Source organism: Teleopsis dalmanni, chromosome 2 (assembly GCF_002237135.1).
Source record: "Teleopsis dalmanni isolate 2A chromosome 2, ASM223713v2, whole genome shotgun sequence".
In the NCBI taxonomy this organism is placed as follows: Eukaryota; Metazoa; Arthropoda; class Insecta; order Diptera; family Diopsidae; genus Teleopsis; species Teleopsis dalmanni.
Window position 1 is genome coordinate 46,270,290 of NC_051847.1, and position 18,996 is coordinate 46,289,285.

At 28.7% G+C, this 18,996-nt stretch overlaps 6 protein-coding genes across 10 annotated transcripts in view; 5 read left to right on the forward strand and 1 right to left on the reverse strand.

Moving 5' to 3' along the window:
• LOC119684912 overlaps nt 1–3,456 on the forward strand; it is a 3,839-nt gene extending 383 nt beyond the window's left edge. Inside the window, exons 2-6 of the mRNA XM_038099050.1 lie at nt 1,834–1,957; nt 2,028–2,192; nt 2,255–2,388; nt 2,448–2,645; nt 2,710–3,456. Of these exons, the coding sequence (XP_037954978.1) occupies nt 1,834–1,957; nt 2,028–2,192; nt 2,255–2,388; nt 2,448–2,645; nt 2,710–3,417 (1,329 nt within the window). The 3' untranslated portion in view covers nt 3,418–3,456. The remainder of the gene's footprint in view (nt 1–1,833; nt 1,958–2,027; nt 2,193–2,254; nt 2,389–2,447; nt 2,646–2,709) is intronic.
• A 388-nt stretch (nt 3,457–3,844) lies between these two features.
• Nucleotides 3,845–4,262, reverse strand: LOC119682085 (protein FMC1 homolog). The gene has a single exon (XM_038095434.1). It carries the CDS (start codon nt 4,159–4,161, stop codon nt 3,856–3,858), a length of 306 nt encoding a protein of 101 aa, XP_037951362.1. The 5' UTR covers nt 4,162–4,262; the 3' UTR covers nt 3,845–3,855.
• A 1,188-nt stretch (nt 4,263–5,450) lies between these two features.
• Nucleotides 5,451–6,987, forward strand: LOC119681509 (probable phenylalanine--tRNA ligase, mitochondrial). Its single transcript, XM_038094722.1, has 2 exons — nt 5,451–6,719; nt 6,777–6,987. Exons 1-2 carry the CDS (start codon nt 5,514–5,516, stop codon nt 6,942–6,944), a joined length of 1,374 nt encoding a protein of 457 aa, XP_037950650.1. The 5' UTR covers nt 5,451–5,513; the 3' UTR covers nt 6,945–6,987.
• A 1,816-nt stretch (nt 6,988–8,803) lies between these two features.
• On the forward strand, nt 8,804–9,494 carry LOC119681645. 3 transcript variants are annotated; one of them, XM_038094893.1, is made up of 3 exons: nt 8,804–8,952; nt 9,012–9,211; nt 9,271–9,494. In XM_038094893.1, exons 2-3 carry the CDS (start codon nt 9,031–9,033, stop codon nt 9,339–9,341), a joined length of 252 nt encoding a protein of 83 aa, XP_037950821.1. In that variant the 5' UTR covers nt 8,804–8,952; nt 9,012–9,030; the 3' UTR covers nt 9,342–9,494. The 3 variants fall into 3 exon arrangements, with proteins under 3 accessions (XP_037950821.1, XP_037950819.1, XP_037950820.1); XM_038094891.1 differs by having other exon boundaries at nt 8,804–8,923; nt 9,009–9,211; XM_038094892.1 differs by having other exon boundaries at nt 8,804–8,923.
• Nucleotides 9,495–11,077: 1,583 nt separating this feature from the next.
• On the forward strand, nt 11,078–16,547 carry LOC119677767 (TAR DNA-binding protein 43-like). Of its 3 annotated transcripts, none has more exons than XM_038089273.1 (7): nt 11,078–11,308; nt 13,788–14,052; nt 14,117–14,424; nt 14,488–14,695; nt 14,754–14,801; nt 14,867–15,234; nt 16,224–16,547. In XM_038089273.1, the coding sequence occupies exons 2-6, from the start codon at nt 13,812–13,814 to the stop codon at nt 15,223–15,225; spliced, it is 1,164 nt and encodes a 387-aa protein (XP_037945201.1). In that variant the 5' UTR covers nt 11,078–11,308; nt 13,788–13,811; the 3' UTR covers nt 15,226–15,234; nt 16,224–16,547. The 3 variants fall into 3 exon arrangements, with proteins under 3 accessions (XP_037945201.1, XP_037945200.1, XP_037945202.1); XM_038089272.1 differs by having other exon boundaries at nt 11,078–11,304; XM_038089274.1 differs by having other exon boundaries at nt 11,078–11,208.
• A 1,340-nt stretch (nt 16,548–17,887) lies between these two features.
• Nucleotides 17,888–18,996, forward strand: part of LOC119674460 (ubiquitin) — a 9,132-nt gene continuing 8,023 nt past the window's right edge. Inside the window, exons 1-3 of the mRNA XM_038085599.1 lie at nt 17,888–17,988; nt 18,344–18,679; nt 18,951–18,990. Coding sequence (XP_037941527.1) covers nt 18,359–18,679; nt 18,951–18,990 — 361 coding nt within the window. The 5' untranslated portion in view covers nt 17,888–17,988; nt 18,344–18,358. The remainder of the gene's footprint in view (nt 17,989–18,343; nt 18,680–18,950; nt 18,991–18,996) is intronic.

Consider the following 18,996-nt stretch of genomic DNA (forward strand, 5'->3'; position numbering starts at 1 on the left):
AATAAGTAACATTCTCATTAGAGTATTCTCTCTAATGATTCTAATAGAATCAGTTAGATGAGTATCTGCTCATAGCTTATCAAATTTCTTAACCTCTTCCTTCAGATTTTATATGAGTCACGTAGTTAATAGAAAATGATGATATATTTAAATTAATTTATATCGGTTACAAAAGAATTTTTAAAATTTATTTCTTTTAATGTTATCTATCGAAACTCGTATTCCGATAAAAGTCTTTTATTAATTTTCAATTTTTTGTTAATTAAAACAAACTCTAACCTACAAAACTATCAAAGTCTGCTAATTTTATTTTATTTCTTATCATTTCGATAAGCGATTTTTGAAACAGCTTGGGTTTGCACACCCATTACAATAAATTACTATCAACTTAAATAATAAATACCAAAAGAAACAATATAAGCAGAGGTGTGAAGTGTCAACTTATAAGCTTTAACTATATTTCAAATTATTTGAAGTAAAAAATACCAACATTTGATATATAATATAATGATGAAGTCTAATACCAACTAATAAGTATTGCTTGGATTATTATTTGAAATAAATTAAAATTAAAAACGAATTTTTATAAAACTCATTAAAAATATATAGTATCTCAAGACATTTTCAAAAGAACATTAGATAAAGTGGTGATCAAGAATAAATAAATTGATAAATTGGTGATTGTCTTTCCAAAACCCACTTATTGACACTCTACTAAACAGTGACTTTGTAATTTTTGTTTAGATTCAATCTTGTTAAAAATAATACTATAACTATTCTATTCTATTCAATCTATAGTGAATTTCAAAAGACTGTGACGCTATAAAAAAATATAATGTAAAACCGATCTGCATTATTACACAATTTTGTTCTGAATTCAATTTACCACAAATCTCTAACTTATATTGTGTATCCTATATCTTTTCCACATACACCACTTACACTTCTTACGCTCATACTTTCAGAAAAAATAGTGATCAATGATAAAAAGTCTACCACGCAGTATTAAAAACAAGGTATTCTTCTTCAAGTACGAGGCAAATGTACAACGGATACCAATATGTAGATTTATGAAATCGTTCGCACCAATCGGTTTTAGTACGATCAAAGTCCAGTTACGTGCCATTAGCTTCAGATACAGAAGTCACACACTTCCCTTGTTTCTAAGCATCTTATACTACTCTACTCTAAGCTTTGATATATAGCTTTTAACAGCTTATATTGTGTAATTGGGTATATTTGAGTATATCTTTCTTGAAATATCGATATAATACCACTCCCGTCAGAAGTTTAAAATAAGCTAGGATGACAGAGTAAGCAAAAAGTTAATAAAAATAATCGGTTTCTAATATCGATTACAACTACAAGCAGTTGATACAAAGCAGTTGATAGGTAAACGATATTAACTATCATAAGACCAGTTAAAAGACTACATGTTCGGATTGACACTAATAGAACCTACAATTGATTGAGTCTATTTAAACAGATATTTATGATAAAATTAAATTACTTCCATATTATGACATATTCTTTACTTAGGGTCTTTACCTTTTAACAGAGAAATACATGTACATAGATATATCTAAATCTATTTTTATTTCAAACTATATTCGAATATTAATGATTGATATGTTCATAATTGTATTCCAAAGCATTCAATTGTTTTGGTAAACTTAATACACTCTTATGGTAGACAGTATATAGACGTGTCCTGAAATATATGGAGTATAGAGCACGTTTATGTATTTCACTTTTTACATATTTGACTTAAAATATAAAAAAAATAAATTATCTAAAAAAACTAATAAAATTTTCTTAACACTTTTAAATTAGGTTGAAGGTCTCGCATATATCGCTCTTGCTATAGAGGGTATGCTCTTTTATGGATGTAACGATCAAACTCACGATATTGCCAGTGAGCCTTTTAAATTTGTGACGCAATTATTATACTTCATAAGTAAGCATATAATATATATATATTCTCAAAAAATTTATAGACATTAAATGAAAAAATAATTCAATCACAGATCAAGATTGTGGTAATCCATCTATCTCAATAAATGGAGAGGTATCAATCGATATTGGCATTGATTGGGCAAAATCAGAAGAAATTACTAACAGAACAAATATATTTGCCATAACATATTCCGCTGTAAGCTTAGCATGGGTTATTACTTCACTGGTTGTATTATGTACGTTTAAAAGCATTAAAAATTTTGTTTATATTTAATAATATTTTTTTACAATTAAATAGTTACAATTTGTTGCCGTACTACAAAAATACTTACGGTTTTCGTCTTTTGGCCATGGTTTTTAGTTATAATAGCTGGAAGCATACTGGATGCTGTAGCAACTGGTTATCATATTGTTGATATAGTGCACACAACAGTAAGACTTTTTGTGAAAAAAAGTTAAATTTTTTATTTATCTTGTATAATTACTTTCAGTCAGCCGATGAGACTTTCGACTATATAGGCATCTCTGCACCAGAAATAGTTATGAACCAGTTAAGGGCATACGATGTTTACTTCATTACACCAGCTATTGTTATGACATGTATAAGCTCTAGAGTGGTAATCATATGGTTTTTGAATATTTTTGGTGCTTGCTTCTGTCTTTCGCTCTCAAGAGTATTGGCACAAGATGTAAGTTAATACATTTCTATTCTATTTAACTTTTCATAATCCAATTTTGAAAATAATTGCACAGAATGCAGCACAACGTAGAAAACATGTTGCTTCTGCACCAACAACAGCAACTGCAGGAAACGAACCGCCAAGAGCTGAAATTACAATTACTGAACAAGTAATTGTACCTCATTCACAAATGCAGCATCAACCACAAATTCAGACTCAACCACAAATTCAGAGTCAACCACAAATTCAGCCTCAACCACAAATTCAACTAACTGCACAGCAAATGCAACAGCCTCAACAATTCCAGCAAACACAATATCCTCAAAATTTAAGGCTGAATGTACAAGAACGCACACCAGAATATAAAATTGCGCCTATAGCTGTTTATCCTCCAAGTGCACCATCACCAGATATGCGCCAAGCTGAACCGCAAGCTAACATTGTAAATAATAATACCACATATCGGCAGACAACTAGTCATCCAGATGTACTCGATTATCCGCCCCAACCATTAGCAGATCACCGTGCATCGCCAGTGGAATTATCACCAACATCGCCGTTAAACGATAGATACTCTCAGCCGCCTTCTTTTTCAAATAAAAGCCAACCACAACGTGTAAGCGCGGAATTAAGAAGTCAGCTACCATGGTCATATACTAACATGGCAGCTAAACCACAACCACCTCGTAAACCACCAACAATACCAGAGCCTGATTATATATTAGAGGAGTCTGGCAATATTAATCAACAAACACCGCAGCAATTATACCCAAAACTATAAAAATAAAATATAATATATAATAAATGTTAGTTGTTAAACTTAAAAAGTTGTTTTTTATATTACTAAAACATTCACACAGCATAGAAAACTACACTCTGTGAATACTTCTCTAAAAATTTATTTACAATTTTATATATTACATGTGAAATTGTACGCAATTTCGTTTCCAGTTAGAAAAAAAAAATATATTGAAATTTAAGTTGTAAATTATGTATGAAATTATAAAGGCAGAATTAATTATTTTATTACGTTTTAGCGCTACAAATCTGACAAGCAAAATAAATAGTCAATTTCAGCATTTATAATGCAGTCTATAACAGATAACATTGCAAATCTTTAAAGTATAATAAATTATAATATTAATTACATTTTAAAAACAACTAATTCTCCAACATTTCTTTTTTAATTATGTTACTTTCGACTTTTAAAATATCGGAATTACTTTGGATCAGTGGGTAATTTAAAGCCAACCATATCTGCTGTTTCTTTAACGCTTCTCTCACCACGTCCATGATACTCCTTATGTAGTTCATTATATTTACGTATGCTAGCCAGATAAGTCAGATATGTTCTACCCAAGAATAATGCTTCATCCTTTGCTTTACATAATTGTTGATCCGTGGTACGGAATAGTTGGTATTGAGCCAATATGTAACGCACTGCCAAGGAATGTTTTATGCCACCACTTGGCAATGAATGGCGTAATTGATCCAGCAATGCACGCATGGTTTTTGTAGCCGACATTTTTTAAACAGATAAATATAATTTTTACTGAACGAATTACGCAAATTTAAACTTGCTACAAACTTAAGTCTGTAAAGAATTGACAAGATGCGGTGAAATGTCAAATAATATGAATTTTCCACTGAGAGGTGTGTTCAATATAAGACAATGTGCAAATAATTTATATTAGGTCTGTTCGAGTGCGTTATTGTGATACAAATTGACATATTTCGTTTCAACTCAGCAAAGTACAACTATTACATAAAAGTTTTTCGAATTTCATATATACATCTTGGACATTAGTGTGGTAAAGCTTTATCCATCATACCAGCGCAATTGTAACTTTTTTATTGTTATTTTCCTACATTTTTGAACATAAAATAATCAAATACTAAATAAGCTTCTATGACGGATCAATTTCAAACCATTTCCGAAAAATTATTTAAAAAAAATATTAAAATATAGCTCTAGATGAAATTCAAGAACATAACACATAAATTTTTAAAGCGTGACACGTTGTTGATGTTCTGAAAGAGCCGCATTTATAATTTTATTAATTTTCACATTCGAACAGATCTGTGCTGTGATAATCTGTGATACTTGTGATAATCTGTGATCTCTGATAATTGTGCTGTTAATTGCTGAATGTAGTTTCTTTTTCAATTTTATTTCGATAAGCGTGAAAATCATTTTTCCCATATTATGCTAACAATTTTTCTAAATACTTATTAATTAGCTTTTAACACAAAAGTAAAACTGTTATGTATAAAAATACTCACAACACAATGGATGAGTAGATGTAAGTGAAATATATAGAAATATATATGTAGGTCCAGAGGTGAGGATAGTTTAAATGGCAACTTTTCTATGAACAGCTTATTAATACTATGGAAATTAAAACAAGTCACTCAGTTATTTTAATTAATAAAAAAATTAAAGTCACTCAGTTTTATGATAATTAATATCGTTTACCTATCATAAATTCATACATTTTGTTTTGTGTATGCAATGACGATACTGAATTAACTAGAGTTTTGTTTTATGGAAAACATTTATTATTTAGTATGGTTAAAATTAATGTTTGCAAAACATACCTTGAGCTAAAAAAATTATCGTTTTACTTTTATTCCACATAAATAATAAAAATTTCTATACCAAATTATTTTATGGCTTTAACTTATTAGTACCAGAAAATATTTGTGTACACCATGCCGTTAACAAATTTATTTATGTTTGATTAAAAACTAATATGTGCATTCAAAAATGTAGTGCATAGAAATTGACAAGCAGCTGTTAAGTAAAAAAAGTTTTTAAAAATACAATATAAAAAGTTTTTTAACATCTTACACTTGAGCTTTATAATAAACTACAAAATGATTTTCGGTAAACGTTTAAAATATTTATCGAAAGTTGGAATTACTTTCCACAATTACAAAGGACAATTGCCACCAGTAAAACGTTTTGCTTCAAATGTTCCTGTGGAGAAACGAACTTTAGAAGTAAATGGACAAGAATATATAACAGATCATATGACTAATGTTACACCAAAAATACTGTCGTACTTGGGAATGAATAAACATCTACAGAAGCATCATCCCATTTCAATCGTCAAACAACGAATAGTTAATTATTTCTACAGAGCCTACCGCAACTCACGTGGGAATCCTTTATTTTCCGTGTATGACAAACAAAATCCTGTAGTGACAATACAACAGAATTTTGACAATCTGCTTATACCTCCCGATCATGTAAGTCGCTCTAAATCAGATTGTTATTACATTAATAGTAATTATTTACTACGAGCACATACAACCGCTCATCAAGTGGACTTGATATCCAGTGGGTTAGATAATTTTCTTGTTTGCGGCGAAGTTTACAGACGAGATGAAATTGATAGCACTCACTTTCCGGTATTTCATCAACTTGATGCGGTGCGTTTATTAACTAAAGAAAGATTATTTGAACGCAATGCCGACTTAGACATTTTCGAAAATTCTGCAAACACAAATAAACAAGTTTTTTATCCATTAACAAAATGTATAGATCAGACAAAACAAGCTTGCCACAGCTTGGAGGCAGTCAAATTGATGGAATATGAAATGAAACAAGTACTGCAGGGACTAGCAATGGATTTGTTTGGTAAAGATGTGGAATATCGTTGGGTTGACACTTTTTTTCCTTTCACACAACCATCGTGGGAGCTAGAAATATTTCATAAAGGTAATTGGTTAGAAGTTTTAGGAAGTGGCATAATGCGGAATGAAATCGTGCAACATGCTGGTGCCAAAAATTCAATCGGTTATGCCTTCGGCGTAGGTTTGGAACGTTTAGCAATGGTTTTATTCGATATACCTGACATACGTTTATTTTGGTCGACTGACAGTGGTTTTCTAAATCAGTTTAATGAAGAAAATTTGGTAGATATACCAAAATATAAGTCCATATCAACATATCCGCAATGCAGGAATGATTTGTCGTTTTGGTTACCACTTGTCGAAGACACAAAAACAGAAACAGATTTTGTAGCAAATGATTTTTATGATCTGGTTCGTACTGTCGCCGGTGATGTAGTAGAACAGGTAAATATTCTTTAAAATAATGCAAGCACTTAATATTGAACAAAATTTCTATTACAGATAAGCCTTGTAGACAAATTTAAACATCCCAAAACAGGTAGATCAAGTCTATGTTTTAGGATCACTTACAGGCATATGGAACGAACGCTTACCCAAGCTGAAGTAAATGAAATACACAAACTCATTGCCAATGAATGTGTAAAAAACTTTAATGTGGAAATTCGTTAATAATTTGTTTTTAATTGTTGAGAAGAAATAAAACACTTATTTTACAAAAATAATACGCGCTATTTGTAATTTATTAATATAAAAGGTGCATTAGTAAGTAAAACTAAACGATATGTAACTTAATTATTATTATAAAATCAAATATTTTATGATGAAGTTGCGTGGTATTGACATTCATTAGTAGCCTGGCGGGGTATTCCTCTGTTAAAGTTGCGCTGTAAATTAAGATAACTCTCACAGGATTCCAAATGCTGATCCATATTACCTTCTGGTATATAATGTTGTGCATTGTATAAACACCTCTCTAAATACGGTCCTCTGTATTTTGACTTGCATTGGAATATGTGTTTAGCCATTCTATGACTTTGAACCCGATGTTGAGGAAAGAATGGACAGGATTCAAATGTATTTGACATATTAAAAAATCTTCAAATAACACGCAATTTAAAAAAGTAAAGTTTTTCCGGCAAACAATCACTTTCGCGTCAGTTAAAACAAAAACACCTTGCACTTCACAGCTACAAGTTTAACTTCGTACTGTCAAAATAATGCTAATTCACAATGCAAAATTACCTGTGACGAGTTGTTGAATAATTTTCTGAGAATAAAGGAATTGAGAAAAAAGGAGTCGAACAAAAAACATATGGACTTCTGTAGCTGAAGTACTTGGTTTTTTCAGTTTAGTTGCAGCGATTTGTATTGGCAATTTTCGCTTCAACAAATACAAAATTTCGTCGATCAAAAGGAAATATGAAATAAAGATAATGAATACATAAAATAATGAAAAAAATAAGGGGTACAAAAAAAATTTAAAAAAAACATATAAACAAAAGGAAATATAAAATAGAGATAATGAATACATAACATAATGAGAAAAATAAGGACTACCAAAAAAATTATTTAATAAAAACAAATAAACAAAAAGAAATATGAAATAAAGATAATGAATACATAACATAATGAGAAAAATAAGGGCTACCAAAAAAATTATTTAATAAAAACAAAAGGAAATGTATGTATAACAAAAAAAAAAAACTTTTATTAGACTCTTTTAAATTCCATTTTATGTTAAATTTTGTTTATTTATTAAGACGGTAGCACAAAACTAATTTGTTTTCATATGCATATTATTTTTAAAAATATTAAATAAAATTTTAATACTTTTAAAAATAAATTAAATATAACGTGTGAAAAAATCAATTAAAAATTTTTTAATAAATGTGATATTTGGAATTTTTATTAAATATTTAACTTCACTTCACTTTAATACATTGCATTAAGCATGATATAGACAATGCTACGTATATGTAGACCAAGTATAGTGTGCAGACATGTAGCATCGACTATATCTGGGCTGCCTAAAGTACGGCCCGCGGCTAATGTTTATGCGGTCCGCATCATGTTTTTAATCTACTACAATTACACAAATTTTCTTTAGCTGTAAAGGTAAAACCACATTATTTTACTATTATGGAATACTACATGAATGAGTTTAATTTGATAAATTAATAAAACTAAATTTAACATTATAACCGTATTTATAATGTTATAATGAATTTATAATAACAACTATGAATATATGTATTTATTTCTTCGGCCCTTTAATCTGTACAATAATTTTTATTGGCCCGCGATCGCATCTGGTCTGGGTAGCTTTGGTCTATGTCATGCTTTATAAACATATATAACAAAGTGATATTCAAAAAAGTTTTTTAAGGGCCCCTAATAATCCTTAAACATTCATATGTAAATATAAAAATAATATTTAACAAGTAAATATACATATAACTTAGTAATCTACTACAAAAAAACAAAAATAAAAAAATGTATATCAAAAATTTTTACATATATTTTTAGTAAAAGAATATTAACAAAAATTTAATTCTGTGAATTTACAATTGCTTTCCACCATTGTGAATAGTTAGAAATTTCACACATTTGACATTTTAGCTATTCTTATATTCCACCATTCGCTCAAGGTACGTACATGTTTCATAAATTCAGAAAGGTTACACAACTATAAGAATTTTAATTTGAAATTTTTTAATATAAAATTTTTAATAGCAGTGCAGCAAAAGAAGGAAAAATGGCAGATAAAGCAGTTGCAGAGAAACCCGCTGGTCGCCCAATGAAATATCCATACACATTTTCTGCTAAAATCGCTCAATTTCCCTTGAAGTACTACCTTAAGAACCAATGGATCTGGCGTTACTACTTTATTGCTATTGGAGTTAGCATTCCTGTTTTCTATAAAATCAGCAAACTCTGTAATGCACTTTTAATGATATTTATGTGATTTAATAAATGAAAAAAATTTTTTTTTCAGCTAACTCACCTGAAAACAAAGCTGCTTGGGCTGCGGCTCAGGCTAAAGAGGCTGCTGAGCATCACCATTAAATTATTTATTTAGTATGATGTTTTTTATTTTGCTGCCGGAGACGTTAGTCATAATTATAAATTGTATTTTTCAAATAACTAAATTGATGTAGTTCGATTTCAGTGAAAGCCTATGACACCAGGCAAATTAATAAAATAAATTACAAAACTCAATTTTTTTATTACCCATCGCCAATATTTAAAAGCTTAAGTCACTGAAAGGGTGTTTTATCCTTTTCCCCTTCGTACTATTAAACATTTCTTATTAATGTGTTCTAATATCTGTTTTTATGGTTATGATGTTAAAATACATCACTCAGATTGCCCTATAATAGCAATTTTCAAGAAAATTTCTTAGTTCAGGTTTGCGTTCTTAAATCGGAGGTAATCTCCTTTCTTTTATATTAAAATAAAGACAAAAGTTTAAAATTTATGATGATGGCAGATTAATAAGTTAACTATTAGTGTCACTGATTTGTACTGAGAGACATCACATGGGTGATGCATAAAGAGTACGTCTACGATGGGATATACATTGAGAATAGTTGAATTCATTATAATAATTGAATATGTTGCAATGTGAACAGATTCTCAAAGATGATATATTATCAATATGAAAAGCGATAAATAATTGCCGATACTTAAACGCTGCGTACGTCGCAAAAACCGCTGTTGTACTTGTGGAAGAGAAAAATGGGAACGAAAATAACTAGACGGGTTTACCACAATGGGTCATCATATGAGCTCAAGTGGGCTTTTTGGAAACAAGGTAACCTCAAGAGGGAGAGGGTGATCCCTACTAATTGTGTTGTGATCTCTATATCCATTTATATGGCTAGTGAGGAGAATTTATTAAAACAGCTAACTATATATGCTTTTGAGTAATGTGCATTCCGAACTTCCAATGAAGAAGGTTAACGTACAGCATTTAAATGTGTTTTGCTAAACATCGCAAAATTTTCAATGTGATAATAACGTTATTGCTTAGTCTGATACAATGATAAACAATAATCGAGTTGAGGCGTAGGGGTGTTATGAAGAAACCTCGCAGTTAGAAGAGAATAAAAGTGCTCGAATGCACTGACTTAACTAATGTCAACTAATAATAAAATATAATTTTTAATAATTTTAATATAATTTTTAATAAATTATTTTAAAATTTTTTTATATTTTACTTTTGTTGTTCAATAATATTTCCGGCGTAATGTAGACATTTAATTTAATTGCATAGAAATCTCTAATTAAGATTCGATTCTTATTGTTTATATACATAGTTTAAAAATTTATTATTGTAGAATTTATCCTATAAGACACAAGTCCTATAATTTATTATTCAATTTTAATCGAAATATTCTATAAATCATACCTGCAGTAGAAAATTGGTGTAGCTTATCACCCTCTTCACTTTAGATATTACTTTAAGGCTCTTGAAATTGATTTTAAACTTATTTAATTTTAAAAAACTTTTAAAATTTCCCAGTTATAAATGGTGTTTGGAACATGTAATTTATAAGATTCGATTTATAGACAAAAAACATATGATTTCATTCATTTGGGGCAATATTTTCGTAATTAATTTTATTTCATTTTTACGAAATTAAGGAAATTAGACTGTCTGAACATAGTATTAAGTATGCCTCAAACATGAGATAGATTACATGATTGTTGGTGTAAACTGTCTAAATGAAATTTAGTATTAAAAAAACCGCACTGGCAACACTATTTGTCATTTTGTGACGCACTTGAGTTTGGATACATTTTATTGATTAAATAATTTTGCCGGTGTGTAGTGCGTTTTTACCGTTTAGGGAAGTTGTAAAATATTATACACATTAAACTTTAACAAATAATTTTGTTTAATGAACGCGTATCTGCAAATTGGAAAATTGTAAATATTAATTTATTTTACTAAGTGAAAGTATTTCTGTCTGAAGCGGCGTGTTTGGAACTCTGAAGTCTGAAGTTTGGTGAATTGAACGTAAACGTGCGTAAGAAGCTTGTGTCCTTTGAGATGCTTGTGTAAAGAATGTCCTTTTAATTGTTAAATAATCGATATTTTTATATAGAAAGTTTATATTCTATTTAATTAGTAGTTGTTGTACCTATAAGTAAAATAGATTCAATTATAATCATTTATTTTGAAGTAATTTTAGGTCTTAAGTAAAGTTAGATAATTTTGTTTCATTTTTTGATTAGTATTTAATAGAATTGTGCAATCAATTACATTGAAATATTTGAATTTAAAATATAGTATAGAAAATGATTTAAATTAATCAAAATTTTGATAAGATTATTTGTGACCCGAGTGTACACACGCAAAATCGCATATCAGTTTGAGTCAAAACAGGTCAATAAAACCAGTGTTTTTTTTTTGAAAAGAATAATTATCTTTTCACTGGGAGGAAAGTGACTAGATAAATATTGGATAATAACACTGATATAAAGTGTTTTAAGTTATATAGTGCATATTGCATTTATAGTGTAGCTACTTATCAAAGGCTTCATATTATATATTTAATATAATGTGCTTTAGACATCTATCAACTTCTGATATACTCTTTAGCTCCGATATAAACTATAGGATATAAACAATGCAATGGTTCTTATTTTTTAACGCCATTAATTTGACAAAGTTTGCTATTCGAAATTATTTCTTCGGCTACGCCATATGTTGATATGGCGAGATATCCCGAGATATCGGGTTTTGCAAAAGTGCTGTTTAGTTTTCGTTAACCATCTTTTGTATTATCAATATAAAAATTGGATGTACACTGACTTTGTAAGAAGTCTACAACTCGATAGCCTGATATCGCGAAAAAGTTGCTAGAGTTCCAAGAACGGCAAGTACAGTTCAAAACCTCCCAAAGAGACTTCACAAGCAGGTCCCAGTGAGTTACAACAACACACTGTTGTTGTGATGTGAAGAGTGTCTCCGAATGGCAAACTTTGAAAAATCTGTGTTCAAATTGTAAAACCTTTAAAACCGTAATTGTGCTATAGTTTTTCGAAATTGCAGCAGTCATCAACATATCTATAGTCAATAGATAAATTAGTCTATTTTGAACTTCCACACAGATGCAATTTCCGTTTCAAGACTACGGTTGCACTGCAACAAAATTGTCAATCGGCCCACGCGTAATATATCCTAGATAGAACGATTTCTTTTATGTGCAGCAATAACTCTCCTAGCTCAATTAAGATCAGGATATAACAAACAATAATTTGTTGCGCATAAATGCAACAATTTGCAATGTGTGTTCCAACGGGAAGGCAAACCTGAATCTAATTGAAATTTAAAGGCTTGAAGAGGTGCGCCTAGAAGTGACTAGCTTCTCAGTTTTGATTCTAGTTTACTTTCATTTAAAATATGTTCATATCCCAATTCACTACCGAATAATCGTCTTCCCTCTTGCACAAGCATTACCCAACCACTATTTAATCCATGCATTCGCAAAGTGATTCCTTTCATGTTCTCAGATTTACAGCTACCTGCGGCTTACAACAACAAACACAACATAAACGACGTAGCATATAAGTTAAATTTTAGATTAATATTCTCTATTGTAGAATGTCTTTTTTTAGGGACTAAAAGGATTGCTATCAAAAGTAAGAATCTGCCGAATAAAAAAAAACCGCCAAAATTTCGAGGTATTATATATTTCCAATTAGTTAAAAATTCGTGAAGTGGTCAGTGGTCTTCTTGTTAAATTCATCGGACTACTTGAATTATTTCGGTTGTGATGCCATTTATTCTGTTGTATGTTTTGTTGTCCTTGTTACGTTTCCAGACAATATAATGGATGTTTTTGTTGTATTTCTGCTCGCTAAGTGTGTGATGACTCCAGAGCAAGTAAATGAACAACTAAAAGTTCATCATACTTTCTTATTCAGAAACTATCTATACTTAATATAAAAATAATAAATAAAATATTTTGATATATATATATAAAGAAGGTATGTTCTCAGTACATATGGGTTAAAAAACCAGCTTGTCAATGGGTGATATGTTGTCAGTTTTATTCTTTATAATAAAATTATTTAAGATACAATATGTGTTATAATATTGATGAGATTTATTATATTTTAAATAGATTTATATATAATATACTTAGTTAAAAAATTAAATTTCTCACTAAAGTAGTATGTATTAATGGTGTGGATTCATTTGAATCTTCCAACGTTGTATATTGTGTATAAATTGAGTATGGTTTCTTATTGAATGGTTAACCCATATGTTTTATGAAGAAAAATGAATTATGAAGTTGATTATAATTGAAGAGTAATTATTTTTTGTTCTAGAGTTCTAATATGAAAAAGAAATGTTTATTGTCTGTATATTATAAAATCAGTATAATTGTATGTAAATAGTGCTTGTATGTTCTTAGGTGTTATAATTACAATAAAAATAAAAAAAACACAAAACCCTATTAAATTATATATTAATCTAAACTTTCTTATCTGCAAAAGTTTTGAATACTTTCACACTCAACCATGGATTATGTACAAGTGGCTGAAAACGAAGAAGAAGCTGAAATAGAGTTACCTACTGAAGAAGATGGCACTCTATTGTTGTCAACATTACAAGCTCAATTCTCTGGTGCAACCGGTCTTAAATATCGCAATCCAGAAACCAACGCTATGCGTGGTGTACGTTGTAACGAAGGAAGACTTTTTCCGCCATACAATGAAAGTGGTTGGGGTGACGATATATACTTATGCGTGTTCTCAGCAGGTAAGAAATTTTTACTATACTTCATTCAAAACTAATTAATATTATTTTACTTATTATTATCTAGAAAACAAACGCAAGAATGATGATAATTTAAATAATTCGGCATCAAAAACAAAGCGTGTAAAAACAGCACAATGCACTGATTTAATTGTTTTGGACTTGCCATGGAAATCGACTGAAGATGACTTACGCGAATATTTTGAAACATTTGGTGAATTAGAAATGGCACAAATAAAAACAGATGCTAAAAGTGGTAAATCAAAAGGATTTGGTTTTATTAAATTTCAATCATATGAAGTACAAATGCGTGTTTTGTCTTCCAAACATCAGATTGGTGGTCGCTGGTGTGAAGTAAAAATACCAAACTCTAAAGTAATTATTTATTTTCATCTTGTAATAAAATAAATTCATTTTAAAATATTTTTCTTTTATTAGGGTGCAATGCAGCAATTACTTAATAATAGAGTGTTTGTTGGTCGTTGCACTGAAGATATCACTACTGAAGACTTACGAAAATATTTTTCTAAGTTTGGAGAAGTGACTGATGCTTACATACCAAAACCATTTCGTAAATACGGCTTTGTTACCTTTCTATTTCCGGATGTTGCACAATCAGTATGTGGAGAAGATCATGAAATAAAAGGTTAAATATTATAAAACATTATAAATAAATTTTTGAATATATCTTAATTATTTTACAGGCGTTACCGTTCATGTTTCTACCGCTGCTCCAAAAACTGAAAATAACCGTAAGAACAATGAATAAACATTCTTATTATGTTTACGATTTTATTAATACATATATAATTGACAGGTGGCTCAGGAAGAGATAGAAATAATTATGGAGGAGGCTATAATAATGGAAATAGTTTTAATAACAGAAACGGTTATAATAATCGCAATAATTCCAATAATCGCAATAATTCTTCATTTAGTCGTGGTAGCAAGTCAAATTATAATGATAATGCCGTTTGGGACAACAAATCCAATGGCAATGCTGCCAATAATGGCATTTGGGACAGCAAGTCATATAATAATCAAGGTTCCCATCATCCAAATCAAGGACAAAATCAATCAGGAGGAGGTGAGAATTTAAATTCATTAGCTATGAATCCTGCTGTTGTGGCTGCTGCGTTAAATCTTTTGGGCAATCAATTGCGTACCATGTCATAAGATCTACAGGTATAAAATGGTTTCCTTAAATGTTTTAATTATATTACACAATATATTATATTGAACAATATATTATATTGAACAATATATTATATTGAACAATATATTATATTGAACAATATATTATATTGAACAATATATTATATTGAACAATATATTATATTGAACAATATATTATATTGAACAATATATCATATTATAAAATATATTATACAATATATTATATTATACAATATATTATATTATACAATGTTTTATATTATACAATATATTATATTTCGAACAATATATATATTGAACAATATATATATTGAACAAATATTATATTCGAGACAATTATTATATTTGAACAATATATAATTGAACAATATTATTAGGAGACAATATATTATATTGAACAATATACTTATATTGAACAATCATATTATTATTGAACCAAATATAATACTTGAACAATATATATATTGAACAATATATTATATTGAACAATAATATTATATTGAACAATAATTATATTGAACAATAATATTATATGAACAATATATTAAATTGAACAATAAATTATATTGTAACAATTATATATTGACAAATATATATTGAACAATATATATATTGACACAATATATATATTGAAAATATAATTATATTGAACAATATATTATACTGAACAATAATATTATATCTGAACAATATATTTATTATGTGATCAATATTATCATTGAACAAATATATTATATTGAACAATATATTATATTGAACAATATATTATATTGAACAATATATTATATTGAACAATATATCATATTATAAAATATATTATACAATATATTATATTATACAATATATTATATTATACAATGTTTTATATTATACAATATATTATATTTTACGATGTATTATATTACATATATATAATAATATATGTAATACAATATATATACCTATTTTTTTTTAAATATAAAAATAGACATATATTAATTGAATAATTTCTTTTTAAGATTGTACTTTTTTTTGATTTGGATGGTGCACACTAATGGACAAGATCATCACGACTTCTTAGTATATAAAAACCCTTGTACATATTTGCGATAATTTAAATAATAATATAATATAAAGTTAAAGGATTGTACGTATGCAGCATCAAAGTTAAAAAAAATATCAACTGATTTTTTAGTTCAAAGCCTATGTACATAATTTGAGATTATGTAAAATCGATTTAAGTCTTTTAAAACATTAAATATATTTAGATTTTGTAATCATTTTTATAGTAATTAATACTATAATAAATAATAAAACATATAAAATTGAATGTAGTACTTTGTACAAAATTGTTGATTTGTTATATCTATATATATATTAATCACAGCTTATATTTAAATTAAAAATACAAACTGAGAATAAGATTCACTATATCTACACAAGAGGAACTTTCTTATAGAATTCTAAGCTCTCTTAAATAGCTAAACATACAAAAAATGATGTCTATAGCTGACTACCCTATCACTGTCTCGTACCGTACCACTGTTAAAAAAATAGAAATTCTGCCACATAAACAATCAATTTAAGATGCATAGTGAGTATCTATTGGCTCAAGAGGTTTTTTGCATATACAGTTCTATATTGGTCGACGAAACTAATACTTTATAGCAGGGCTATACAAAGCACGAGCCGTGGCTAATATTTTTGTTGCTCGCTACATGTTTTTAATCTACTACAATTACGTGAATTTTCTTTTTATCTACTGGACCGCGCTCGCATCTGATCTGGACAGTCCTGCTTTATAAGATACTCATATTATCTGTGCTATATGGTATTGAAGCTTCATCATATTGTGATAAATCAGAACATATTTAATAATTTTTATATTAATTAGCATTTAATATTAAATAAATAAAAAATGTTATTTTACTATGTATTTTTTTATGGAAATGTTGGTACTGTTTCTTGAATATATATCCGATTAAGACGCACGTCCTCAGTAAGTTTCGAATTGAGAAACATTAGCCTATACTATATATACATTTCATATAATCATTTCGTTATAGCGTTTCATCAGAAAAGTATTTTGATTGTAATTTTCAGGGTTTGAAATGCTATTACTATTTTCTAGCAATTCAAACCTTGATAATTTTACCTGTCATTTCAAATTATTCTTGATTTTTATAGCAAAACACGTTCAATAGAAATTTAACTGAAATCACAATCAAAACTCTCGTGTGAATCCAGGATAAGCTTCAATAATTTTAAGTCGGATTTAAAAAAAAGAAAGGTACTCTGCTCTATTATTTTTTTGAAACATCGAATAATACACTTTTTACGCTTTTGTGATTGAAAAGAGTAAACGTATTATATTTTTAAATTTATAGGCTTTATTTGTTTCAGTTAGCTTGAGCAATTTTCTTCAGATGTAATAAAAGAGTTCTAAAAGTTGGTGGTTTACTATTGTCTCTTCTTCTAATTATATTAATAATTATATTAAAAAAATCTGCTTAATGCGGTACAAATGTATTTTTAATTTTTTTTATGTCTGCACCTTTATACAATATTTAATTCTTTTTATAATTAAACACTATAAATAAAGCTAATTTTAAATTAAATTTTTTCTCTAAAATGACAAGCACATAAAATTATTTTCGAACGCCATCTATATGTGAAAATTTTCTTCAACTCTGGCAATACTAACAAAAACATGCTGTCTCTCATTTCCTGTAGAAATTGACGGCTCTGCACTTTCCTTTTGTCATCGTGTTCTCGACGAATTAGGTGCGTTTTTTTCTGTGAATAATAAATTTAATGTGTTAAAAGGCATAAAATTTGATTTATTTAATTAAAATTAAGTGTATTTTTGCAAATAATTGAAATAAACATCGGTTTTTGTTATGTATTTTAAATAATAGTAATTTTAGCTTATCGAAATAAATTTTAGAGAAAAATTTGCCCAACTCGTTTCTTCATTTTCCGACATTTTAAGACTTTCATAATTTATTTTATAAGCAGTGCGACCGGTGCCTCGTACAATTTATTGCAAAAATTTAATTTTAATTACTTGTTTTATAGATTTTTTGTAATCTGTTTTACGTGTTTGTAATTTGGAATTATATTTTATTTTAATCATTAGGAAAGTTGCGTCAAAATGCAGATATTCGTTAAGACCCTAACGGGCAAGACCATCACCCTTGAGGTTGAACCATCGGACACTATCGAAAATGTCAAAGCCAAGATTCAGGACAAAGAGGGAATTCCTCCAGATCAGCAACGTTTGATTTTTGCTGGTAAACAATTGGAAGATGGTCGCACATTGTCCGATTATAATATTCAAAAGGAATCAACACTTCACTTGGTGTTGCGCCTACGTGGTGGTGCCAAGAAACGCAAGAAGAAGAATTACTCTACCCCCAAAAAAATTAAGCACAAGAGGAAGAAGGTCAAGCTAGCCGTCCTCAAGTACTACAAGGTATAGCCATTATTGATGATTCTACTGCGATGCACATGTGCCAAATATGAGAATATAAACAACAAATTATTATGAAGTTATTAATTTGTTCTCAATTTGTTAATTGATCTGGAATTCTTGAGTCTTGTTTATCTTGTGCTTTGGATTTAAAAATAAGAAATATGGATAATACGACTCGAATTGTGTTGCAGTTTGTTTATATCTCATCCGTGGCCAAATGTTTTAATATATATGTTTTTGTGCTTATTAATATATTTTTTATTTTTTAAAGGTTGACGAAAATGGGAAAATTCATCGTTTACGTCGTGAATGCCCTG